The 21,548-nt window shown below is 40.7% G+C and overlaps 1 protein-coding gene across 1 annotated transcript in view; it reads left to right on the top strand.

The window, feature by feature from the left end:
- The window catches only part of LOC102241360 (cytochrome P450 2U1), a 36,780-nt gene extending 25,650 nt beyond the window's left edge, over nucleotides 1-11,130 (top strand). The window contains exons 3-6 of the mRNA XM_005872442.2: nucleotides 2,638-3,273; nucleotides 5,181-5,342; nucleotides 7,960-8,127; nucleotides 8,835-11,130. Coding sequence (XP_005872504.1) covers nucleotides 2,638-3,273; nucleotides 5,181-5,342; nucleotides 7,960-8,127; nucleotides 8,835-9,013 — 1,145 coding nt within the window. The 3' untranslated portion in view covers nucleotides 9,014-11,130. The remainder of the gene's footprint in view (nucleotides 1-2,637; nucleotides 3,274-5,180; nucleotides 5,343-7,959; nucleotides 8,128-8,834) is intronic.
- Nucleotides 11,131-21,548: the final 10,418 nt, after the last annotated feature.

Raw genomic sequence — 21,548 nt, 5'->3', positions numbered from 1 at the left:
TATATATATTTGTATTGATTTCAGACAGGAAGGAAGAGGGGGAGAGAGAGAGAGAGAAACATCAATGATGGGGGAGAATCATTTATCTGCTGCCTCCTGCACAACCCACACTGTGGGATGGAGCCTGCAACCTGGGCATGTGCCCTGACCGGGAATTGAACCTTGACCTCCTGGTTCATAGGTTGATGCACAGCCACTGAGCCATGCTGGCTGTGTTTAACAAGATATAATAATTCTAAATTTGAATGTTCCTAGAAATATTGTCTAAATATATAGTTTATTTATATATTAGGTATATATATACCTAATAACTTATACACAGAGCTATAGATATAAATAAATATTTACTAGCTATGATATATGTAATAAAAATTATAGAACAGCAAAAAGAAATTGACAAACACACCATTATAGCAGGATATCTTAACATACATATTTGAATAGTTGAGAAATCAGGTAGATAAAAATTTGGTAAGTATACAGAAGATTTGATTTCAGCAGTTATCAAGCCTTCTCTTTTGGACATACAGAGAACCCTATCCCCAACAATAACTTGAATACAAATTCCTCTTAACTATTTGGAAGTTTTATTAAAATTGATCACATACCAGGCTAAAAAGCAAGCTCATCATTGTCAAAAATCAGTATGAGACAAACTGAGCTAGGTGGTAAAAGAGAATAATACTAGAAAAAAAATTTAAACTTAAACTGTAATGAAAATTTATGCCATGCATACAGTTCTTACGAACTACAGCTAACGTGGTACCCAGAGGCCAATTACAGAGCCTTAACTCATTTTTTAGGATAAAGGTCTGAAATGTAATGAGTTAGAAGACTAACTTTTTACATCCAAAAAAGAACAAAAGAATAAACTCAAAGAAAAAAAGAGAAACATGTCAAATTTTAAACAAATTCTTTCAAAGAGGGAGAACACACCCTGGCTCATTTTAGGAGGCCAGTATATCCATACAAGTACATTATAAAAAATAAAATTTATAGGTATAATCATTTATGAAGATGAATTAAAAAAATTAGAAAACCAAGTCCAACTTGTATACATATATGTATAACCCATGGACACAGACAATAGGGTGCTGAAGGCTGGGCTGTGTGTGTGTTGGGGCGGGGGAGGCTGGAGGGGGTCAATGGAAAAAAGGGACATATGTAATTCAACAATAAAGAATTATTTTTTAGAAAAATTAAGAAAACCAAGTCCAACGATGTTTTGAAAAAGCATAAAACATCATAACTGAAGTTGGATTTATTCTTGGACTGCAAGCAAGTCCAATGATCAAAAAGACCGTCAAACCTCAGAGGGAAGGTAGGGGAGGGTGGGGGTAAGGGGGAGGGATCAACCAAAGGACTTGTATGCATGCATACAAGCCTAACCAATGGACACAGACAACAGGGGGATGAGGGCATGAGTGGGGGAGTGTGGGGGGACAATAGGGGGATAAGGACACATATGTAATACCTTAATCAAGAAAGAAAAAAAAGTCAATGTTCAAATTAATCTATAAATTAAATCCAATCAAAGTCCCAAAGGCACTTAAAAAAAAACAACTTGACCAGAGGATTAAAGTTTTCTGAAAGAGTAAAGAGTCAAGGATAATGAAAAACAATTTTCAAAAAGAACAAGGTGGTGGCAGGAGAGAGGGGAACTTCTCTCCATTAGATATTAGATTAATCATAAAATTTCTATATACCTTATTATAAAATAACAGTCGTTATTTTTACTGTTCTACATCCCAGTTCCTGGCACATAGTAGGCATTCAGAAATATCTGTTAAGTGAATGAAGCATGCCTTTGAAGGTAGCAGAAATAAAGTAGATTAAAAGTGGGAAAGGAAGAGAACTGGATGAAACAAAACACACCATGGAAGGTAGGAGGATGAAAAAAATGACAAGAAACAAGGAATATCTGAGAGCAATTCTGTTGGCTCTGGTGGTGGAAGATGTGTAACATAAGTGAAGTCAAGTAAAATATAGTTGTGGATGACCTTGAATTCAGATGTTTTTAAATTAGGGCAGTTGCCAACAACAGATATTTTAGATTATCTGCCAGTTACTTGATTTCAAACTATGATGGCCAGTGGTCTAATACAGTTGTGCTATTGATTTATTCAGCTCATATTTAATGAGCTCCTCCTTTATACCCAGCACTATACCCAAAGCTGGGATTTTAATGGTGAGCACAATCAGATATCATCCCTGCCCTCATCTGCAGTCTACTACCATGCTAATCCTTCTGTTCAGAATGTTTAGAAAAGGGTGTATCCAGCGTAAAATATTTTCAAAGCCTGGATTCACTCTTATGAAAATAAGATTTTAAAATTTACACTAACTCTAGAAATTGAAATTCACTGCTTTTCACTTTACCTGGAGTTACAATCTATAATGATAAGCTGTATAGCAATTTTTTTCCTAATCAAATTGCATATGGTTTTTGTTATTAGAAACATATACTATCTTGATAATTACATTTTGCTAATCCTTTGTCTTGGCTGGTAATCTTTATATGTATATGAACTCTGCACAAGTGACTTGAGAAATACAGAATACATTCCTGGTATGTCCTGGTGAGTATTATTAAGTATTGCTATCTCTCAATGTCTTTTCTCGTGTGTCCTTTTGCAGGGGTTGTATTTGCACGTTATGGTCCAGTCTGGAGACAACAGAGGAAGTTCTCTCATTCAACTCTTCGTCATTTTGGCTTAGGAAAGCTTAGCTTGGAGCCCAAGATTATTGAGGAGTTCAAATATGTGAAGGAGGAAATGCAAAAACATGGAGGAGACCCCTTTGATCCTTTCCCCATTGTCCACAATGCCATCTCCAATATCATTTGCCTCATGTGCTTTGGCCGGCGCTTTGATTACACCAACAGTGAGTTTAAGAAAATGCTTACTTTTATATCACGAGGGTTAGAAGTCTGTCTGAACAGCCAGCTCCAACTGGTCAACATATGTCCCTGGCTTTATTACCTTCCCTTTGGACCATTTAAGGAATTCCGAGTCATTGAAAATGATGTTCTCAATTTCCTTAAAAGAATCATCAAAGAACATCGAGAGTCTCTGGATGTTGAGAACCCTCGGGACTTCATAGACATGTACCTTCTCCACGTGGATGAAGAGAAGAAAAATAATAGCAATAGTAGTTTTAATGAAGATTACTTACTTTATATCATCAGTGATCTCTTCGTTGCTGGGACTGATACCACGAGTAACTCTTTGCTTTGGTGCCTTCTGTATATGTCACTGAACCCTGACATACAAGGTAATTAATAGGTGTTTCCTTTATTCATGGCAAAATTAGGTTATGTAAATTCGGATCAGCAACTTTGGTGATCCTGTGGCTCCTAGCACTAAGCGATGAAGAGGTATTAGAGGTGAAATTCCACGTTTCTAGACCGTGTCATACTTGCTTGCCCCTGCTTTAAATCTCTACAGGTCTGATTCTGTGTGGAAACTGTGATGAAGATAGAACTTTAGAGAGGAATAACAATTTAGAGCTGATGGGAATCATAATGATCATCCAAACCCATTCATCTTGTTTTTAAAATGGAGAACAGAGGCCCAGAGAAGTTGTGTGACTTTCACAGGCTCACACAGCTAGTTCCACTATATCAATAGCAACAGGCAGTGAATGCCAGTGGCAGTTCATAGTGGAAGAACACAGGGGAAGAGAGTGTATTAGTTTTCTGTTGTTCCTTTAACAAATAACTATATACTTAGCAACTTAAAACAACATGGGTTTGTTATCTTCTAGTTCTGCACGTTAGAAGTCTGACACATGTCTCACTGGGCTAAAATCAAGAGATTGACAGGGCTGCATTCCTTCTTGGAGGCTCTAGTGGAGAATCCATTTCTAGGTTCCTTGGCTCATGGCCCTCTTTCTCCATCTTCAAAGCCAGAAATATTGCATCTCTCTGACCACTCATCTGTAGTCCCATTTCCTTCTGACTCCAAATTCAACTGGGAAAAGTTCTCCAATTAAAAAACCCATGTAATTAGATTGGGCATTCCCAGAAAATCCAGGATAATCTCCCCACTGCAGGGTCCTTAGTTTAATCACATCTGCAGTCTCTTTTGCCAGGCGAGGCAGAATGTTCACAGGTTTCAGGGGATTAGCTTATGGACATCTTTGAGGGTTTTTTGTGTGTTTTTTTTCTGCCTACTACAGACAGGATTGTGCCTACCTGTATTAGTTAATCTATTGCTGAGTAATACATTATCCCAAAATTTAGCATCTTAAAATATCTCACAAAGTTTCTGAGGACCAGGAATCCAGGAGTGGCTTAGCCTGGATGGTCTGGCTTAAGATTTCTCATGATGTAGTAGTCAAATCTGGCTGGGGTTGCAGTCATCTATAAACTTGACTGGGACTGAAGGACCCACTTCCAAGATGGCTCATCCACTTGACTATTGGTTGCAGGTCTTACCACTTGGACCTTCCCATAGGGCTGCTTGACTTGACCCTAGAGAGAGTGAATGGCCAAGACAGGAGCCACAGTGTCTTTTATAACCTAAGTTCAGAACTGACATGTCAACTCCTCCTTTACTTGTTGGTCACTTAGACCAACTTAGTACAAAGTGGGAGGGGACTGCGTAAGAATGTGTAAACCAAGCTTTGGCCGGTGTGGCTCAGTTAGTTGGGCATTGTCCCATGCACCAAAAGGCTGCTGGTTTGATTCCAGGTCAGGGTACAAGCCCAGGTTGCGGGCTCCATCCTCAGTAGGGGATGTGCCAGAGGCAGCCAATAGATGTTTTGCTCTCACATCTATGTTTCTCTCTCTAAAAATCAATTTTAAAAAAGTGAATGTGTAAACCAAGAGGCATGGAGATCACTAGGAGCCTTGATGGGCTACCATATATTGTCACATATACCAGTAAACGCTTAGATAGTCCAGTGTTCACATGAGAAAATGATTCAGAGTACTCCTGAATACAGAGTGCTTGCTCCTTCGCCCCTCTATCTGTTCTGATATCCTTCAGAGTCCCAGAGTGTACAGGGGCTAGCTGGCTCCACTTGGAATATCTGATCAGTGCTTCACTTCACTCAGGCGGAGTCAGGCCTGTACTGCCACATTGCCGGTTGTGTGTACAAGGTGATGGTAAGTGGCGTAGGAGGGAAGTCTCAACTTACTAGTGACTGGTCTTCTGGTTTATTCTCTTTTTGTATAGAAAAGGTCCACGAGGAAATTGAAAGGGTCATTGGTGCTGACCGAGTCCCTTCCTTCACTGACAAGGCCCAGATGCCCTACACAGAAGCCACCATCATGGAGGTGCAGAGGCTGACTATGGTAGTGCCGCTTTCCATTCCACATATGACCTCGGAGAAAACAGGCAAGTCTAGAACTTCCACCTTTGAATGGGAAGCCCAGCCCAGGGAAGTTGAGGTGAGGGTATGGTGACTGTCACCTACCTTGATCCTCCCAATGGTTTAGCACTGTATCATGGACAGTCAAATGTCCAGGGGATGCTTCAGCAGACAGTTGTCCAGTATTTGCTGTACTGGCATTCTACACAGCTTGTTTTGTAAATGGCTTGCTCTTCAGAGCACAGATGCCCACAATGGTCACAAACAAATTAAGCTGCCATATGCAGTGGCTGCCTGGACAGAAGAAACGCTAGCATTGACAAAGGCACCCACCTCTCCGTCCTCTTCTTAGGGGTCAGAAGAGCTAGTCTAAATATGGAATTAAGGGTTTTAACACCACCTTTTTTACCGGTTACGAGTATACTTGTGTTTCCACTCACATTAAGTAATTTTAAGGTCTGAAAGCAATGTAGAATTTTAAAAGAGCACTCTGGACTATTTTCTTAGTTATGTTTGTGTAGGCTCAGATTATAAGAGGTGCGAGATACAAGCCAATTCACTGCTCGGCACTTATTTCAGCCGTCCCTAATTTTCCTCCTTGCTATGCGTGTCTTTTCCTCAACTCATCAGTTATGATGAGAACTACATCAAATTCTTCCCATCCATCTTTTATTATGGCAAAAGGTTTAAAAAAGACTTGTCATGGCAGAGAAGAATGTTAGAGTGAATGATGTGCGGACACCGCGTCTGATTGGCCGAGTGACTTTGGTAGTCAGCTGGAAGACAGTACCTTGTCAGAAGATAGTAATGAGTTTAACATTAGACCATCATGAAGGCAAAAGAAACGTGATAGTATCCAACAGTGAAAGTGATTCTGAAGAAGAATGGGCAGAAAAAGACATTTTACCTGGAGGATTATACAAATATTTCAGGCATAACTGTTCAATCTGAAGACCCATAAAGTATAACTGAAGTAACCAATTTATTTTTTGATAAGAATTTTTCAATCTCATTACTTCTCAAACCAATTTATACATTAGCACATGGAAAAATACCACAAAAATATCTGCTAAAACTTCACCATAGATGGACGTTACTTATATGAATATAAATTAGTTTCTTGGTTTAATTATATTGATGGGACAAACAAAGAAGCCAGAATGAAAAGATTACTGTTCAACCGATCCTTTACTTGAATCACCCATAGTTCCAAAAACTATGTTTATAGAAAGAGGTTCGAGTAAATACTTACATTCTTTCATCTGAATGATAATTCACAAGCAACATGTAACATAGACCGTCTTCACGGATCACTTTATCTCGAAACGTAAATCTTTATATGTACCCAAACAGCAGTTATCACTCAATGAAGCAACGATTCCATGGAGAGGACGCATCAGATTCAAGACGTATTATCCGGCAAAAATAATAAAATGTGGAATTTTAGTAAGGATGCTTTGTGAAAGTGAGAGTGGCTATATTTGCAACTTCAAGATATATATGGGTGAAGGCAAAAAATACAACAGATTATATTATCTGTCTTATGGCCTTTTCTTTGTTCTTGGCATCAAATTTACCAAGATAATTACTAAAATAGCATGTCTACAGCTGAACTATTATTGAAGAACAAAACACTGGTTTGTGGAACAATGAGGGAGAGCCATGGGTTGCCAAAACTACTAAAAGTAGCTGGCCACACGAGCAAGTTCTGGCTCCAAATAGCTGGCCAGCAAGGTGTTAACTTGGAATTATCCTACTTCAGTTGTTACAATTCTGCAAGTGAAGCATAAATATTAAAGAGTTAGAAGAGCCCTTTTGATTCTAAGGATACCTGTTTCAACCTCTCACAGTGAAATGTGTCCTTTTGATTATGCCCTTGACATACAGGGTGGGGAAAAAGTAGGTTTACAGTTGTTCATATGAAAAATAATACAACAATTAATAAACAATAATACAAGAATAAACTGTGTTTCACGAACTCCAACTGTAAACCTGGCTTTTGCCCACCCTGTATAGGCACTCAGATTCCCTCGTAACAAGGAAGTCACCTCCTGGGAGACAGCTGATGATGTAGCGGGCTTAAATTAGTTATGAGACTGTTGTAGGAGGCAATCACTTATAAACGGCATTAGATCATTTAACAATTTCTTTGGTACAAATTAAATTCACTGCGTGTGCAGTATCTTTTGGGCATCACTTAAAGTGCACATGGATTTTTTAGCCGATTAAGAGACAATGCTGACTTCCCTGTACATCCCTTTACCTTAGTTACCTTTCTCATCATATTATTGTGTGGACATAAAAGACTGTAAAATATAAAGTTTTATACAAGTATTAGGAATTTCTATTCTTTGGGAAAGTTTACCTGGTATGCCCTGTGATTTCTATGTGTTTTCTTTTCATTATAATGTTGTTATGGTTTGATCTAATGTATTAATTCAACAACTCTTTAGCTGGATCCTGGGGTGGTATGGAGAAAGGGATGCCAATTGATAAGGTCTTGCCCCTGCCTGCAAGTACCTCAAGGTTTAGTCTCAGCAAATTAAGAGCTCGATATGTCACTAGGTATTTTTTAGATAGCGATGTTTACAGATTAGTAAAAAAGCATGCTGAATGACACTGTTTTTTGTTTGTTTGTTTTAGTGCTCCAAGGGTATACTATTCCTAAAGGCACAGTGATAGTACCCAACTTGTGGGCAGTGCACAGAGATCCAGCCATTTGGGAGAAACCTGATGATTTCAACCCTAATCGATTTCTGGATGATCAAGGACAACTTATTAAAAGAGAAACATTTATTCCTTTTGGGATAGGTCAGTTAAACTTTATTTTCTTAATGGCATAACTAAAAATGAAGTAGAACCAAAAGAATATTTTATTATTTCATAGTACTGTTTTAAAAATGTTTCTTTCCGGGCAAGCTAATATAAGAGATAAATCATGTAGATAATACATCTCCGCTATGTTCATTTCAGATTTTAAAAATGAAAGGAAAGCAATTTGGTTTTAAGTCTTTAAATACGCCTAGGAATCTTCATCTCTGAACTGCTCTGGTGATGGTTTGAGTGCCAGGGAACTGCTGGAGTTCAGAGCAGCTTTTGACTGATGGCTGGTGGGTGAGAGGGGTTCTCTATTCTCAGCAGCAGCTCCTTTAGGTTCCTAGAGAAGGAATACTCCGGAGAATCGTAATCTGATTTATTTTCTCCCTAATCATCCAGGTAAGAGCACAGGAAAGAAACAAGTAGGTACAGAAGCAGGAGGAGACAAGAATCAGATCTGTCTCTAGTTCCTGTCTAGGATGAAGATAGATTTTTATGAGTAGGGGTTAAAATGTGAACTTCATATATAAAAATTTTAATCAGCATTACTGTGGGAGGTCATGTGGTATATGTGGCAGTTTTATTTTAAAACTCTATATCTGTATTTAAGACAATTTAGATATTGCATATAAATGTGTCCTTTTAGAGACAGAAAAAGGGGTGGTATTATAATGCTTAATTTTTTTCTGCTCTTATTTTAGGGAAGCGGGTGTGTATGGGAGAGCAGCTGGCAAAGATGGAACTATTCCTGACGTTTGTGAGCCTGATGCAGAGTTTCACATTTGCTTTACCTAAGGATTCTCAGAAGCCCCTTCTGACGGGAAAATACGGTCTAACTTTAGCCCCACATCCATTTAATATAATCATTTCAAAGAGATAAAGAACATCTCTGAAAGGAGATGGTGAACAGGATGTAAATACATGTCTTTCTAAACACATTCTTCTTTCTACACTTGACAGCGGATCCAGCAACTTAGTGGATCCAGGGTAGGCTCAGGTTGGAGACTAAAAAGAGGGTAGAACATATGGGAGCTTTCATCTCGGGGCTCCTCAGCAGGATACTTCAGCCTTTTTAGTAACGCTTGTCTGTGATTTAGGGAATGGGACTAGAGGACTGGATTGGGAAGCAGGAGATTTGGATTTTATTCCCAGTGGCTTCTAACAGTGAGCATTTCTTCTCATCTCAGTGCCTTAGTCATTTCATGTGGTAACAAAACTTGCCTTCTCTCTCTCAGCACTAACGAAGGTCAAATGCCCTATATCTTTCCTAGCATCATCAAAACACTGTTAAGTTCTGAAGAACAAATTTAGGAATAGAAGGTCTGAAACAGGTCTGTTTCAGACTTGTGACAACATGAAAGTGGAGCTCAGACTTGAATACTTTGTCAGAAAAGGATGTGAGTTCAGGCTGAGTTAGAGCTTTTCTTGCCACAGATCTTATGCCAGTTGAGGGGTGGGGTGGGGTGGGGGTTGTTCTTGTTAATCTTTTTATGATTTTAGTTTTTACTTTTTGTAGACATGGGAGGAAGTGGACCCTGGTCCAGTAATGTTGAGGAAAGGTCATAGTCTGAATTTATATGCCTACCTTCCATTTCAACTACATAACAGTCAGACTAGCTGAAGACGTGGCTTCATGGCAGAATTCCTTCCTGCTGAGTTTACTTGCAAAGATATAGCTCTACCTTTTGACTTGAGTCCTAAATAGTGAGCTTGGGAATTCTGATACTAGGATTCAGGTTGTAGTGAATTCTTTCCTATTCTCCCTGCCACCAGGCCTAATGTATCTCATCCTTAAATACCGTCTAAGACAGTAAGAAATTCTTATTCGTATTAAAATAACTAAATTGTTTCTTAATAAAGAAGGCCCCTCAAGAAGAGCAGTTCTCAAGAAAGGTAACGGCCTCTTTCAGGGGGTGTTTGGAAATGTATGGGTGTATTTTTGGTTATCACAACGATGGGGGTGCTACTGGCCTTTTGCTGCCTTAAGGCCCAGATGCCAAAGGTCTGAGCAATTCTGTAAAAGAACTGTCCTGCCCAGTATGCCAGTATTGCTCCCAGTGAGAACACAGTCCAAAGAATGGTGAGCCTTTTCCTTTATTCATCCATAGTACTCCTTCCTTATATAGAAGTAATCATGATAATAATACAAACAACTCTATTTTTTAGATTTTCCTCCTGCTGGTACCAGTCAATGCTTTACTTGTAGGCATACATAATCCTTACAGATTATTAAAAGGATGCCATTTTGTAGCTGATAAAGCCAAAGCTTAGATGTTTAGGTACCTAGTGAAAAGGTTCATTTCAAATTTACCAGTCTTTGTGCCAGTCTCTCTAAACCACTTCTCTGTACTGCCACCACTTGATCCCTAGCAGTTTACCCCTCTGCATTTTCAATATGGACAAATGAAACATAGGCTAATCTTTAGGTGCCTTGAGGATTTTTTGTTAATTAAAAAAGAAAACACAACTAATAAATGAAGTGCCCAGGAACAAACTGTAAGTAGATGGAGAGGCTGTGGTATGGATTTTAGATAAGATACATGTGTGGATTAAAGTGCACCTTGAGCAGGACAGTTTGTTCCTAATCTGGAATTTTTTAGGCTTTTGAATTGCACTAGTAATTTGGGATTAACAAGTTTATTACTCCTTAATTTTATACATGCTTAATTTCAACTTTCCTAACAAAACAGTTCATAGCTTACTTGAGGGGAAAAAGTGTTTTATGTGTGACTATGTTGAAATCAGATGTTTATTAAACTCTTAAATATAATATCTCACAGTGTAGCACTTTAAAAACAGCTTTATATGGCTAGTCACCAAAAAGGCTATTAATGCTTTCCTTGCACATGTTGACATTTTACGATTTTATACTTTATGATTTGTTGAAATGTAAAAACTGTAGTACTTTGTTTTATAAATTTGCCTAATATCTAATTTTTAGTCTTCATCTTTAGCATAATTTTTATGCTTTTATTAAACATTTTAGTTTCGCTTTGATAGACTCATGTGTTTTTGTTTGTTTGTTTGTTTCTTGTTTTATTTTAACTGCTAAACCAAATTCTGTTTTACCAGATGTCAAGTTAGGAAATGGAAGAGGGAGTAAACCTCTAAAAAGAAAGCGATAGACACAGTATTATATAAGCATTTAGACAGTTGGGTAATACATTTACTCTCACAACTGTATCACAGCCCAAGTTTCTTATTTGCCAAGTTGAAGTCCAGCATTATTTAAGGAAAGGATGAACCTAAACAAGCTCTTGTGGCAAAGTATTTTTTAAATTTATTTTTTAAAATTAATTTTTCAATTACAGTTGATATACAATATTATACTAGTTTCAGATATACAACATAGTGCCTAGTCATTTATATACCTTATGATGTGATCACTCCAATAAATCGAGTACCCGTCTGACACTATATATAGTTACAGTATTGACTATATTCCCTAAGCTGTACTTTACATCCCTGTGACTATTTTTATAAGTGACAATTTGTACTTCTTAAACCCTTTTACCTTTTTCACTCATCGCCCCAACCCCTCTCCCATCTGGTGGCTATCAATTTATCTTTATCCATGAGTTAGTTTCTGTTTTGTTTATTTTGCTTTTTAGATTTCATATGTAAAATCGTATGGTATTAGTTTTTCTTTGTCTGACCTATTTCAGTCAGCATAATATACTTTAGGTCCATCCATGTAGTTGCAAATGGCAAGATTTCATTCTTTTTTATAGTTGAGTGATACTCCATTCTATTTATGTTCTACATTTTCTTTATCTACTCATCTATTGATGGACACTTAAGTTGCCTCCAGATCTTGGCCACTGTAAATAACGCTGCAATAAACATAGGAGTGTATGTATCTTTTTGAATTTGTGTTTTGGATTTCTTCAGATAAATATCCGGAAGTGGAATTGCTGGGTCACATGGTGGTTATATTTTTAATTTTTTGAGGAACCTCAATACTGTTTTTCATAGTGACTGCACCAATGTACAATGCCAACAATGCATGAAAGTTCCCTTTCCTCCACATCCTCACCAACACTGTTTGTTGATTTATTGATGATAGCCATTCTGACAGGTGTAAGGTGATACTTCATTGTAGTTTTAATTTGCATTTCTTTGATGATTAGTGATGTCATGAAGCTTTCCATTTGTTTTCTTCTAAGAGATTTATAGTTTTAGCTTTTATGTAAAGGTTTTGATCCATTTTGAGTTCGTTTTTTGCACATGGCATGAGGTAAGGATCTAACTTCATTCCTTTACATGTGGATACACAGTTTTCCCAGCACCATTTGTTGAAAAGATCGTCTTTCCCCCATTGAATAGTCTTAGTACCCTTGTTGAAAATGATCTGCCATATATGCAACTTGATAAATACTATTTCTTAGAATAATGAATCATAAAACTGTTTTGTACTAACAGCAGAATGAACAAATGAAATAAAATATAAAGCACAGACCTATGTATTCTAGTGTATAAAAGTGGCATTACACTATGAAGGAGCAGAAAACAATATTTAAAAAACAGAGCTATAGTAACTGGTTAATTATTTATAAATTAAAGTAACATTTTCCCCACTTTTCACACATCAAAACTAACCCCCAAAGGTCTAGAAAGTAATAATAATGTATCTGTACATATCTATGTATGAGACTTTCGATATAAGAATGGGGAACTAATTTTCTAAGCATAAAAAAGTAGTGGACTCAATCATAAAAATAACGCAGAACAGATTTAATGATATAAAATTAAAAAACCATTGCCGCCGAAACCGGTTTGGCTCAGTGGATAGAGCGTCGGCCTGCGGACTGAAAGGTCCCAGGTTCGATTCCGGTCAAGGGCATGTACCTGGGTTGCGGGCACATTCCCAGTGGGAGATGTGCAGGAGGGAGCTGATCGATGTTTCTCTCTCATCGATGTTTCTAACTCTCTATCTCTCTCCCTTCCTCTCTGTAAAAAATCAATAAAATATATTTTAAAAAAAACACAAAAAAAAACCATTGCCAAAAAATAATCGGCAAACCATAAAAAATTATTGTATCATCTTTGGCAAAATTTTAATATCCTTAATGTACAAAGTGTTAATAATTTGATTAGTAGAATATCCTACTTTTAAAAATAGGCACAAGATACAAAAAAATTGAAAATACAAATGATCAATGTATGAAATAATATTTAAATTCTTAAAAAATGCAACTAAACAGTAAGATACTATTTTTTACCCATTGAAATTTAAAGATAATTTTACAGAGGAAAATAATTGATATACTATTGGTGGCAATATAGACTGGAACTACATTTCTGGATAACACTTAAGTATAAGCACAAAGGTTCTTAAAGTATCTATTTCTAAATGAGTGGTATACCAGACTTGATTCTGGAACAAAATGCTATATTAAGGGAAAAACAACAATAGTGAATCTCAATAAAGTCTGGATTTAGTGAATAGTATTGTACCAATGTTATTTTCTTATTATTTTTTGGCAAAGGTATCATGGTTATGTAAGATATCACAATCAAGGGAAGCTGGGTGAGGGGAATATGTGAACTCTCTACACCATCTCTGCATATTTTCGTAAATCAAAAATCATTGTAGGACAGTGAACAGCATGGTGATGTGAGAGGACCTCTAAGTCTCTCCTCTTGAAGTTACAAGTTGGACAACTCTAATTCTACAAAGGATTCCCTGCTAACAGGCATTGAGACACCTGAATGTGGGCATATCTGAGCAAATGGCAGAAATAGGACAGGGGGTGAGGGGAAGATAGAGTCAGAAGCCGTGTGCAGTCTGGTGCCTACTCTGGCCCCAGCAGACAGCCGAGGCAGTAATTGGACCTAGGTGGCTGGCACACATTGAGGCTGGGCCAAGGAGCAGAGTAGCAGTAACGGGTTGCAGCATTCCTTATCCCACCAGCACCAGACAGTGAATTTAGCCGAGTGGGAACCAGCCCACCCCACCCACTTGCGGCCTAATCTGACCGTAAAACCCTTACTTGTCAGATCACAAAGGAGCTGAAAAAAACTTTTCAGCTTATGTGGTCTGTGAACAGCATGGTGATGTGATGGTCTGTACCCTTTGTGACTAAATCCACTGAAGAGAAACAGAGTCCCAGATATGTGAACCAGTATGCCCCTGCCTTTCCCCACCCACATCAGCATAGCCTGGTAGAGGCAGCTGGGTCCACTCAGACTGAGCAGCTCTGGCTGGTGGCTTCTGGCTACAGGAAGGCAGCATCAGGAACATACAGAAGACCCATACCCCACCATTTCCCAATCTATGGGAGTGACAGATACAATGACAGAGGCAACCCAATGTAAAGGGGATGCCCACCTCCTTAAGAAATATGCGGCATTTCTCATGGCTGAGGTAACACTGCTCCACAGAGATTCCAGAATAAAAATTTGTGCTTTAGCACCACCTACTGGAAAACAAAAAAAAAAACCTCTACTTATCAACTTGCAAAACACTGAAGTGGTAATTTTTTTTTTTTTTTTAAGTCTCCATTCCCACAAATGCTCAGGCAGAGAAGTAATCCACAAAGAACAATGAATAACCAAGTTAACAAGGGAATTAAAAAAAAATCTCCAGAAAATAAAGGCATTGAATACTATGACTTAAGTGACAGAGAATTCAAGATTGAGGTTTTAAAAAAACCCTTAATGAGGTACAAGAAAACTCAGAAAAATAATTCAACAAGCTCTAAAATAAAATCAATGGCCAAAAAAAGTATTTACCAAAGAGACTAAAACTATAAAAAATAACTAAACAGAAATTCTGGAGCTAAAGAACTCAATAAATGAGATCAAGAATGAACTAGTGAGCGTATGAAACTGAGCAGACCAGATGGAGGAAAGAATTAATGATATAGAAGACAGAAATTTAGAAATGACCCAGGTGGAATACAAGAGAATCGAGAGTAAAAAAATAAATAAATAAAAAGAAAGAACTCTACAAGAACTATCTGACTCCATTAGATAGAGCAATATAGGAATAATGGATATACCAGAAGGAAAAGAGTGGGAGAAGGGAACTAAGAGCCTATTAAATTTTATCAACCAATCTTACGCCCAAATAAATTCAACAAAATGCTAAGAATAAAAGAGCCTATTCAAATAAATAATCAACAAAAACTTCCCAAATCTATGGAAAGAACTGGATCCTCAAATCCAAAAAGCTAATAGAACACCTAATTATTTAAATCCATAAGGCCTTCTCCAAGGCATAATATATTAAAATTGTCAAAATTAATGACAAAGAAAGAATTCTCAAGGCCAGGGAATAGATGATGAGACCATATAAAGGAAACCCCATTAGATATCATCAAATTTTCCAGCAGAAACCCTACAAACTAGGAGACCATGGAATCAAATATTCAAATTATTAAAATAGAGAAATCACCATCCAGTAATAATATATCCAGTAAAGTAATGCTTTAGATATGAGGGAGAAATAAAGACTTTCCAGATATAGAGAAGCTGAGAGAATTTACCACCACAAGACCTGCCTTATAGGAAATGCTGAGACTTCCAGTCAAGATGGTGGCATAGATAAACATGGTACTCACATCCTCCCACAACCATATCAAAATTACAACTAAACTACAGAACAAACATCATTCAGATATGCCTAAAATTTAGCTGAATGGAAGTCCTAAAACTAGGGATTTAAAGAAGCCACGACGAGACTGGTAGGAGGGGCAGAGATGCAGAACACCCACGTGTGACAGATAAAAATTAGGAGGGATAACTTAGCTTTAGAGGAGTGAGGGGTATCAGCCCAACACCAGCCCCCAGTCCTAGGGTTCCAGTACTGGGAAGAGAAGTTCTCATAATTTCTGGCTGTAAAAACCAGTGGGGGTTGAGGCTGAGAAAGATGGAGTTTGCTGGAGTACCAGGCTATTCTTCTTAAAGGGCCCGCACACAGACTTACTTTGATTCACTCCCTCTGAGCTCTAGCACTGGGGTAGCAGCTGAAAAGGCACCAGGGACATTTGCAGAGGAACTGAATTGTCTGGAGTCAGGGAGAGAGTGGGGGGGGGGGCAGCTTTCTCCCAAACAAAAGTGCTGGCAGAGGCCATTGTTTTTTTGATGAACCCTCCTACAACAGAGCTGGCAGGAGAGTGCATTATCTATCACTGTTTACTCTGCCCTGGTGATTCCCTGAGATCCCCACCCCACCAAATTTGAGGGCATAGATAAACATGGAGTTTCTAGAGGCTTTTCCATAAGAATAGCCTGTCTTGGCACATGCTTCAGACTTTTACTAAAATCTCTCAAACAAGCACCATCTGGTCTCTATGTACCCCATACCTCTTGCTAAGTGGCCATAGAACTGACAGTAGAGGCAGCCAGCCTTGGTTCACAGCTTGGCCTCTCCCAGGCACCTCCAAGCCCAGCACAGAAGCAGCCATCTACAGACTGCTCTGTACCTCATGCTGGATGGTCCTAGGCAAGGCACAGGTGGTGGCTGATTTTGCACCTTCTGGGAGGCCCCAAAGCCAGTGCACCCAATGAACAACTTCAGGGGAAGATTTGGTGGACGCCAATGCCCTGCTGACACAAGTCCTACTCCATCAGGTTGGCCCCTAGCAGCTCCTCCACTTTACTTGCAGCTAGTCTTTGGAACGGATCAGCCTAGGTAGGAATCAATCCTTCCTGGTGATACCAATAGCAATCAAGGCTCAAATACAACAGGACAGTGCACACAGCCCACATAGAGGCACACCTGGAGTGCCCAGCTCAGGTGATTGGGGAGGCTGTGCCATTGGGCCCTACAGGACACTTACTATACAAGGGCACTCTATCAAGTCTGGGAGATGTGGCAGCTCTACCTAATACATAGAGACAAGCACAGGGAAGAAGTCAAACTGAGGAGACAAAGAAATAGGTCTCAAATAAAAGAGCCAGATGAATCTCCAGAAAAAGAACTACATGAAATGGAGCAATCAAATTACCAGATACAGAGTTGAAAACAATGGTTATTAACATGCTCAAGAAACTTAGAACTTCAACAGCATTAAAAAAAAAAAAAAAGACACAAACCATAAAAAAGAACCAGACAGAAATGAGGGATCCACTAACTGAAATGAAGAATAAATTATAGGAATCAACAGTGGAGTAGATGAAGGTGAGAATCAAATCAGCAATTCGAAATATAAGGAAGCAGAAAATATTAAAAAAAAAAAAAAAAAAAAAAAAAAAAAAAGCATCCAAAACAATGAGGATAGTTGTAAGGAGCCTCTGGGACAACTTCATGCATACTAACATTTCCATCATGGGGGTGTCAGAAGGAGAAGTGAGAGAGCAAGAAATTGAAAACCTATTTGAAAAAACAACAATGGAAAAGTATTCTAACCTGGTAAAGGAAATAGACATACAAGTCCAGGAAGCAGAGTCCCAAACAAGATGAGCCCAAAAAGGCACACCTCAAGACACATTATAATTAAAATGCCAAAGGTTAAAGACAAAGAATCTTAAAAACAGCAAAAGAAAAGCAGATAGTCATCTACAAGGGAGCTCCCATAAGACTGTTAGTTGATTTCTCAACAGAAACTTTGCAGGTCAGAAGGGATTGGCAAGAAATATTCAAAGTGATGAAATGCAAGGACATACAACCATGATTACTCTACCCAACAAAGCCCTCATTTAGAACTGAAAGACTTACAAAGAGCTTCCCAGACAAGAAAAAGCTAAAGGAGTTCATTACCACCAAACCATATTACAAGAAGTGTTAAAGGGTCTTCTTTAAGAAGAAGAGCCTGGATGGTGTTGCTCAGTGGTTGAGCGTCAACCTATGAACCAGGAGGTCTTGGTTCAATTCAGGTCAGGGCACATGCCTGGGTTGTGGGCTTGAGCCTCAGTAAGGGTGTGCAGGCAGCAGCCAATCAATGATTCTCTCTCATCATTGATGTTTCAGTCTCTTTCTCCTTCTCCCTTCCTTTCGGAAATCAGTAAAATATATTTTTTTAAAAAAGAAAAAAAATATGAATAAATAGACTGGCAATAAATTCACATCTATCAACAATTACTTTAAATGCAAATGGGTTAAAACAAGTGAAAAAGCTAGGGTAGCAATACCTATAACAGATAAAATAGACTTTAAAACAAAGGTTATAGTAAGAGACAAAGAAGAACCCAGTAACTCCACTTTTGGGTATTTATCTGAAGAAACCCAGAACATTAAATTGAAAAGACATATACACCCACATGTTTATTGCAGCATTATTTACAACTAGAGGCCCAGTGCACGTAATTCGTGCACAGGTAGGGTCCCTAGGCCTGGTCAGCAATCAGGGCCGATCTGTGGGGTGACCGGTGGGCCAATCGGGGCCCCTGCTTGCATCCGCCTTGGCCTGGCACCGCTTGCTCACCTGCTCCACCCGCTCTCATAGGGGCCCATTGGGGGCCAGCAGCACCTCCACTGCCGCCCGCTGCCAGGGCTGCATCGCCGACACCCACCATGTTCCGCACCACCTCCTGGTGGTAAGCACACATCTAACTCCTGGTCGGTGGAACCTGCCGGTGGGGACAATTTGCATATTAGCCTTTTATTATATAGGACTAGAGGCCCGGTGCACAAAAATTTGTGCACTGGAGGGGGGTGTCCCTCAGCCCAGCTTGCCCCCTATCACATACTGGGAGCTCTCAGGGGATGTCCTACTCCCTGCTCCCTGCTCCCCTTGGGGAGCGGGCCTAAGCCACAGTCTGGCCTCCCTTTGTGGGAGGCGACTGGGCTGGTCAGGGAAGGCACCAGCCCCATCACCCCGCTGCTGCAGCCACTGCCAGTCACCGCAGCCACCAAGGTATTTTCATCAACACGGACTCCAGTCCCTTTACCGTGAAAAAAATGACAACTTTCTTTAGGCATTTTCAAGATGTGTCTTTCATAGGATATGACATTTCTTTCTTTCTTTATCCTCACCTGAGGATATGTTTCCATTGATTTTTAGAGAATGTGGAAGAGAAAGGGAAAGACAGAGAGAAAAATCAAAGAGAGAGGAACACTTTGATTGGTTGCCTCCTGCATGAGCCCTGACCTGGGCCCAGGCCAGGGAGGAGCCTGCAACCTAGGTACATGCCCTTGGTCAGAATTGAACCCAGACCCAGAGGTGGGCAGGCCGAGGCATTATCTACTGAGCAAAACCAGCTAGGGCAGGATATGACATTTCTTAGCCCTACAGCAGTGGACCTTCCTTTTTTTTCTCCAGGAGTGTGGTAAAAAACCCTAGATCACCTATTTGGATTCTTATTACCCAAGTTACTAAGAATATTACCAGTGGCATACAGGGAGCTAAGCCAATGAGCCGTCAGAAAAGGTGTTTCCTCTGTAGTCCTCACCAATTGCCGGCTTGGCCCCTGCCCAGGCCTAAAGCCTCTGGCTGAGTCATTAGCCCTGGGCAGGGGACCTCCAGCTCCCTCAATCGTCAGCTCAGCCCCTGCTGCCCATGATCGCTGGCTCTGCCCCTGCCCAACCTAACGCCTCTGGCAAAGGCATTAGGCCTGGGCAGGGGACCCCAAGCTCCCACCATCACCGACTGTGCCCCTGCTACCCGTGATCGCTGGCACCACCCCCCCAGCTCCCACCATCCCCGGCTCCGCCCCTGCTACCCACGATCTCTGGCACCGCCCCTGCCCAGACCTAAGGCCTCTGGTGGAGGCATTAAGCCTGGGCAGGGGACCCCCAGTTCCCCAAGATCTCCTGCTCTGCCCCTGCCTAGACCTAATGCCTCTGACCGAGGCGTTAGGCTGGGCAGGGGACTCCCAGCTCCCCGCAATTGCAGGCTCCGCCCCTGCCCAGGCCTAATGCCTCTGGCCAAGGCGTTAGGCCTGGGCAGGGGACCCCAGCTCCCTATGATCGCTGACTCCCGCCCCTGCTCACGATCGCTGGCTCCGCCCATCCCCAGGCCTAACGCCTCTGGCCAAGGCGTTAGGCCTGGGCAGGGGCGGAGCCGGCAATCGCAGGGAGCAGGGGCCGAGTTGGCAATGGTGGGAGTTGGGGGTCCCTTGCCCAGGCCTAACGCCTTGGCCAGAGGCATTAAGCCTGGGCAGGGGCGGAGCCGGCAATCGCAGGGAGCAGGGGCCGAGTTGGCAATGGTGGGAGTTGGGGGTCCCTTGCCCAGGCCTAACGCCTGTGGCCAAGGCATTAGGCCTGTGCAGGGGACCCCCAGCTCCCTGCGACTGCTGGCTCCACCCCTGCTCAGCTTCTATCGCCAGCTCCACCCCTGCTTCCCGCGATCACTGGCCGGGGGGGCGGGCAAAGGCGCCCAGTTCTCCGATCACGGCCGGGGGCAGGGCAAAGGCGGGGGGCCGCCTTTGCCCTGCCACCCGGCTCTTAGCTGCCCCCTGGGTTTCCGATCACCATCAGTGGCAGGGGGCTTCTTCCGTCCTTCCCCTTTCACCTCCCAGCATTGTGCCTACATATGCAAATTAACAGCCATCTTTGTTGGGAGGGCCGCCTTTGCCCTGCCACCTGGCTCTTAGCTGCCCCCTGGGTTTCCGATCACCATCAGTGGCAGGGGGCTTCTTCCGTCCTTCCCCTTTCACCTCCCAGCATTGTGCCTACATATGCAAATTAACCGCCATCTTAGGTGGCAGTTAATTTGCATATCGCCCTGATTAGCCAATGGGAAGGGTAGCGAAGTTATGGTTAATTACCATGTTTGTCTATAATTAGATAGGATGGCTAAGATATGGAAGCAACCTAAGTGTCCATCAAGAAATGAATGAGCCAAAACCGGTTTGGCTCAGTGGATAGAGCGTTGGCCTGCGGACTGAAAGGTCCCAGGTTCGATTCTGGTCAAGGGCATGTACCTGGGTTGCGGGCACATCCCCAGTGGGGAGTGTGCGGGAGGCAGCTGATTGATGTTTCTCTCTCATTGATGTTTCTAACTCTCTATCTCTCTCCCTTCCTCTCTGTAAAAAATCAATAAAATATATTAAAAAAAAAAGAAATGAATGGATAAAGAAGTTGTGCATATATACAATGGAATATCACTCAACCATAAAAAAGAATGAAATCTGCAATAACATGGATGGACCTAGAGGGTATTATGCTAAGTGAAATAAATTAGAGAAAGACAAATGCCAATGATGATTTCACTTATATGTGGAATCTAAAAAACAAAATAAACAAACAAGCAGAACAGAAACAGACTCAGATAACATTTTGACAGTTGCTAGATGGGAGAGGGATTGGGAGGTTGGGTGAAAAAGATGAAGGCATTTTGAAATATAAATTAGTAGTTACAGAATATTCATGAGAATGTAAAACACTGCATTGGGAATATGGTCAATAATATTGTAATCCGCCCTAGCCGGTTTGGCTCAGTGGATAGAGCGTCGGCCTGCGGACTCAAAGGTCCCAGGTTCGATTCCAGTCAAGGGCATGTACCTTGGTTGTGTGCACATCCCCAGTG

This window comes from Myotis brandtii, unplaced genomic scaffold (genome assembly GCF_000412655.1).
Source record: "Myotis brandtii unplaced genomic scaffold, ASM41265v1 scaffold38, whole genome shotgun sequence".
Lineage (NCBI taxonomy): Eukaryota > Metazoa > Chordata > Mammalia > Chiroptera > Vespertilionidae > Myotis > Myotis brandtii.
The sequence above is the reverse complement of the archived record's forward strand: the minus strand, read 5'-3'. Positions and strand labels throughout refer to the sequence as shown.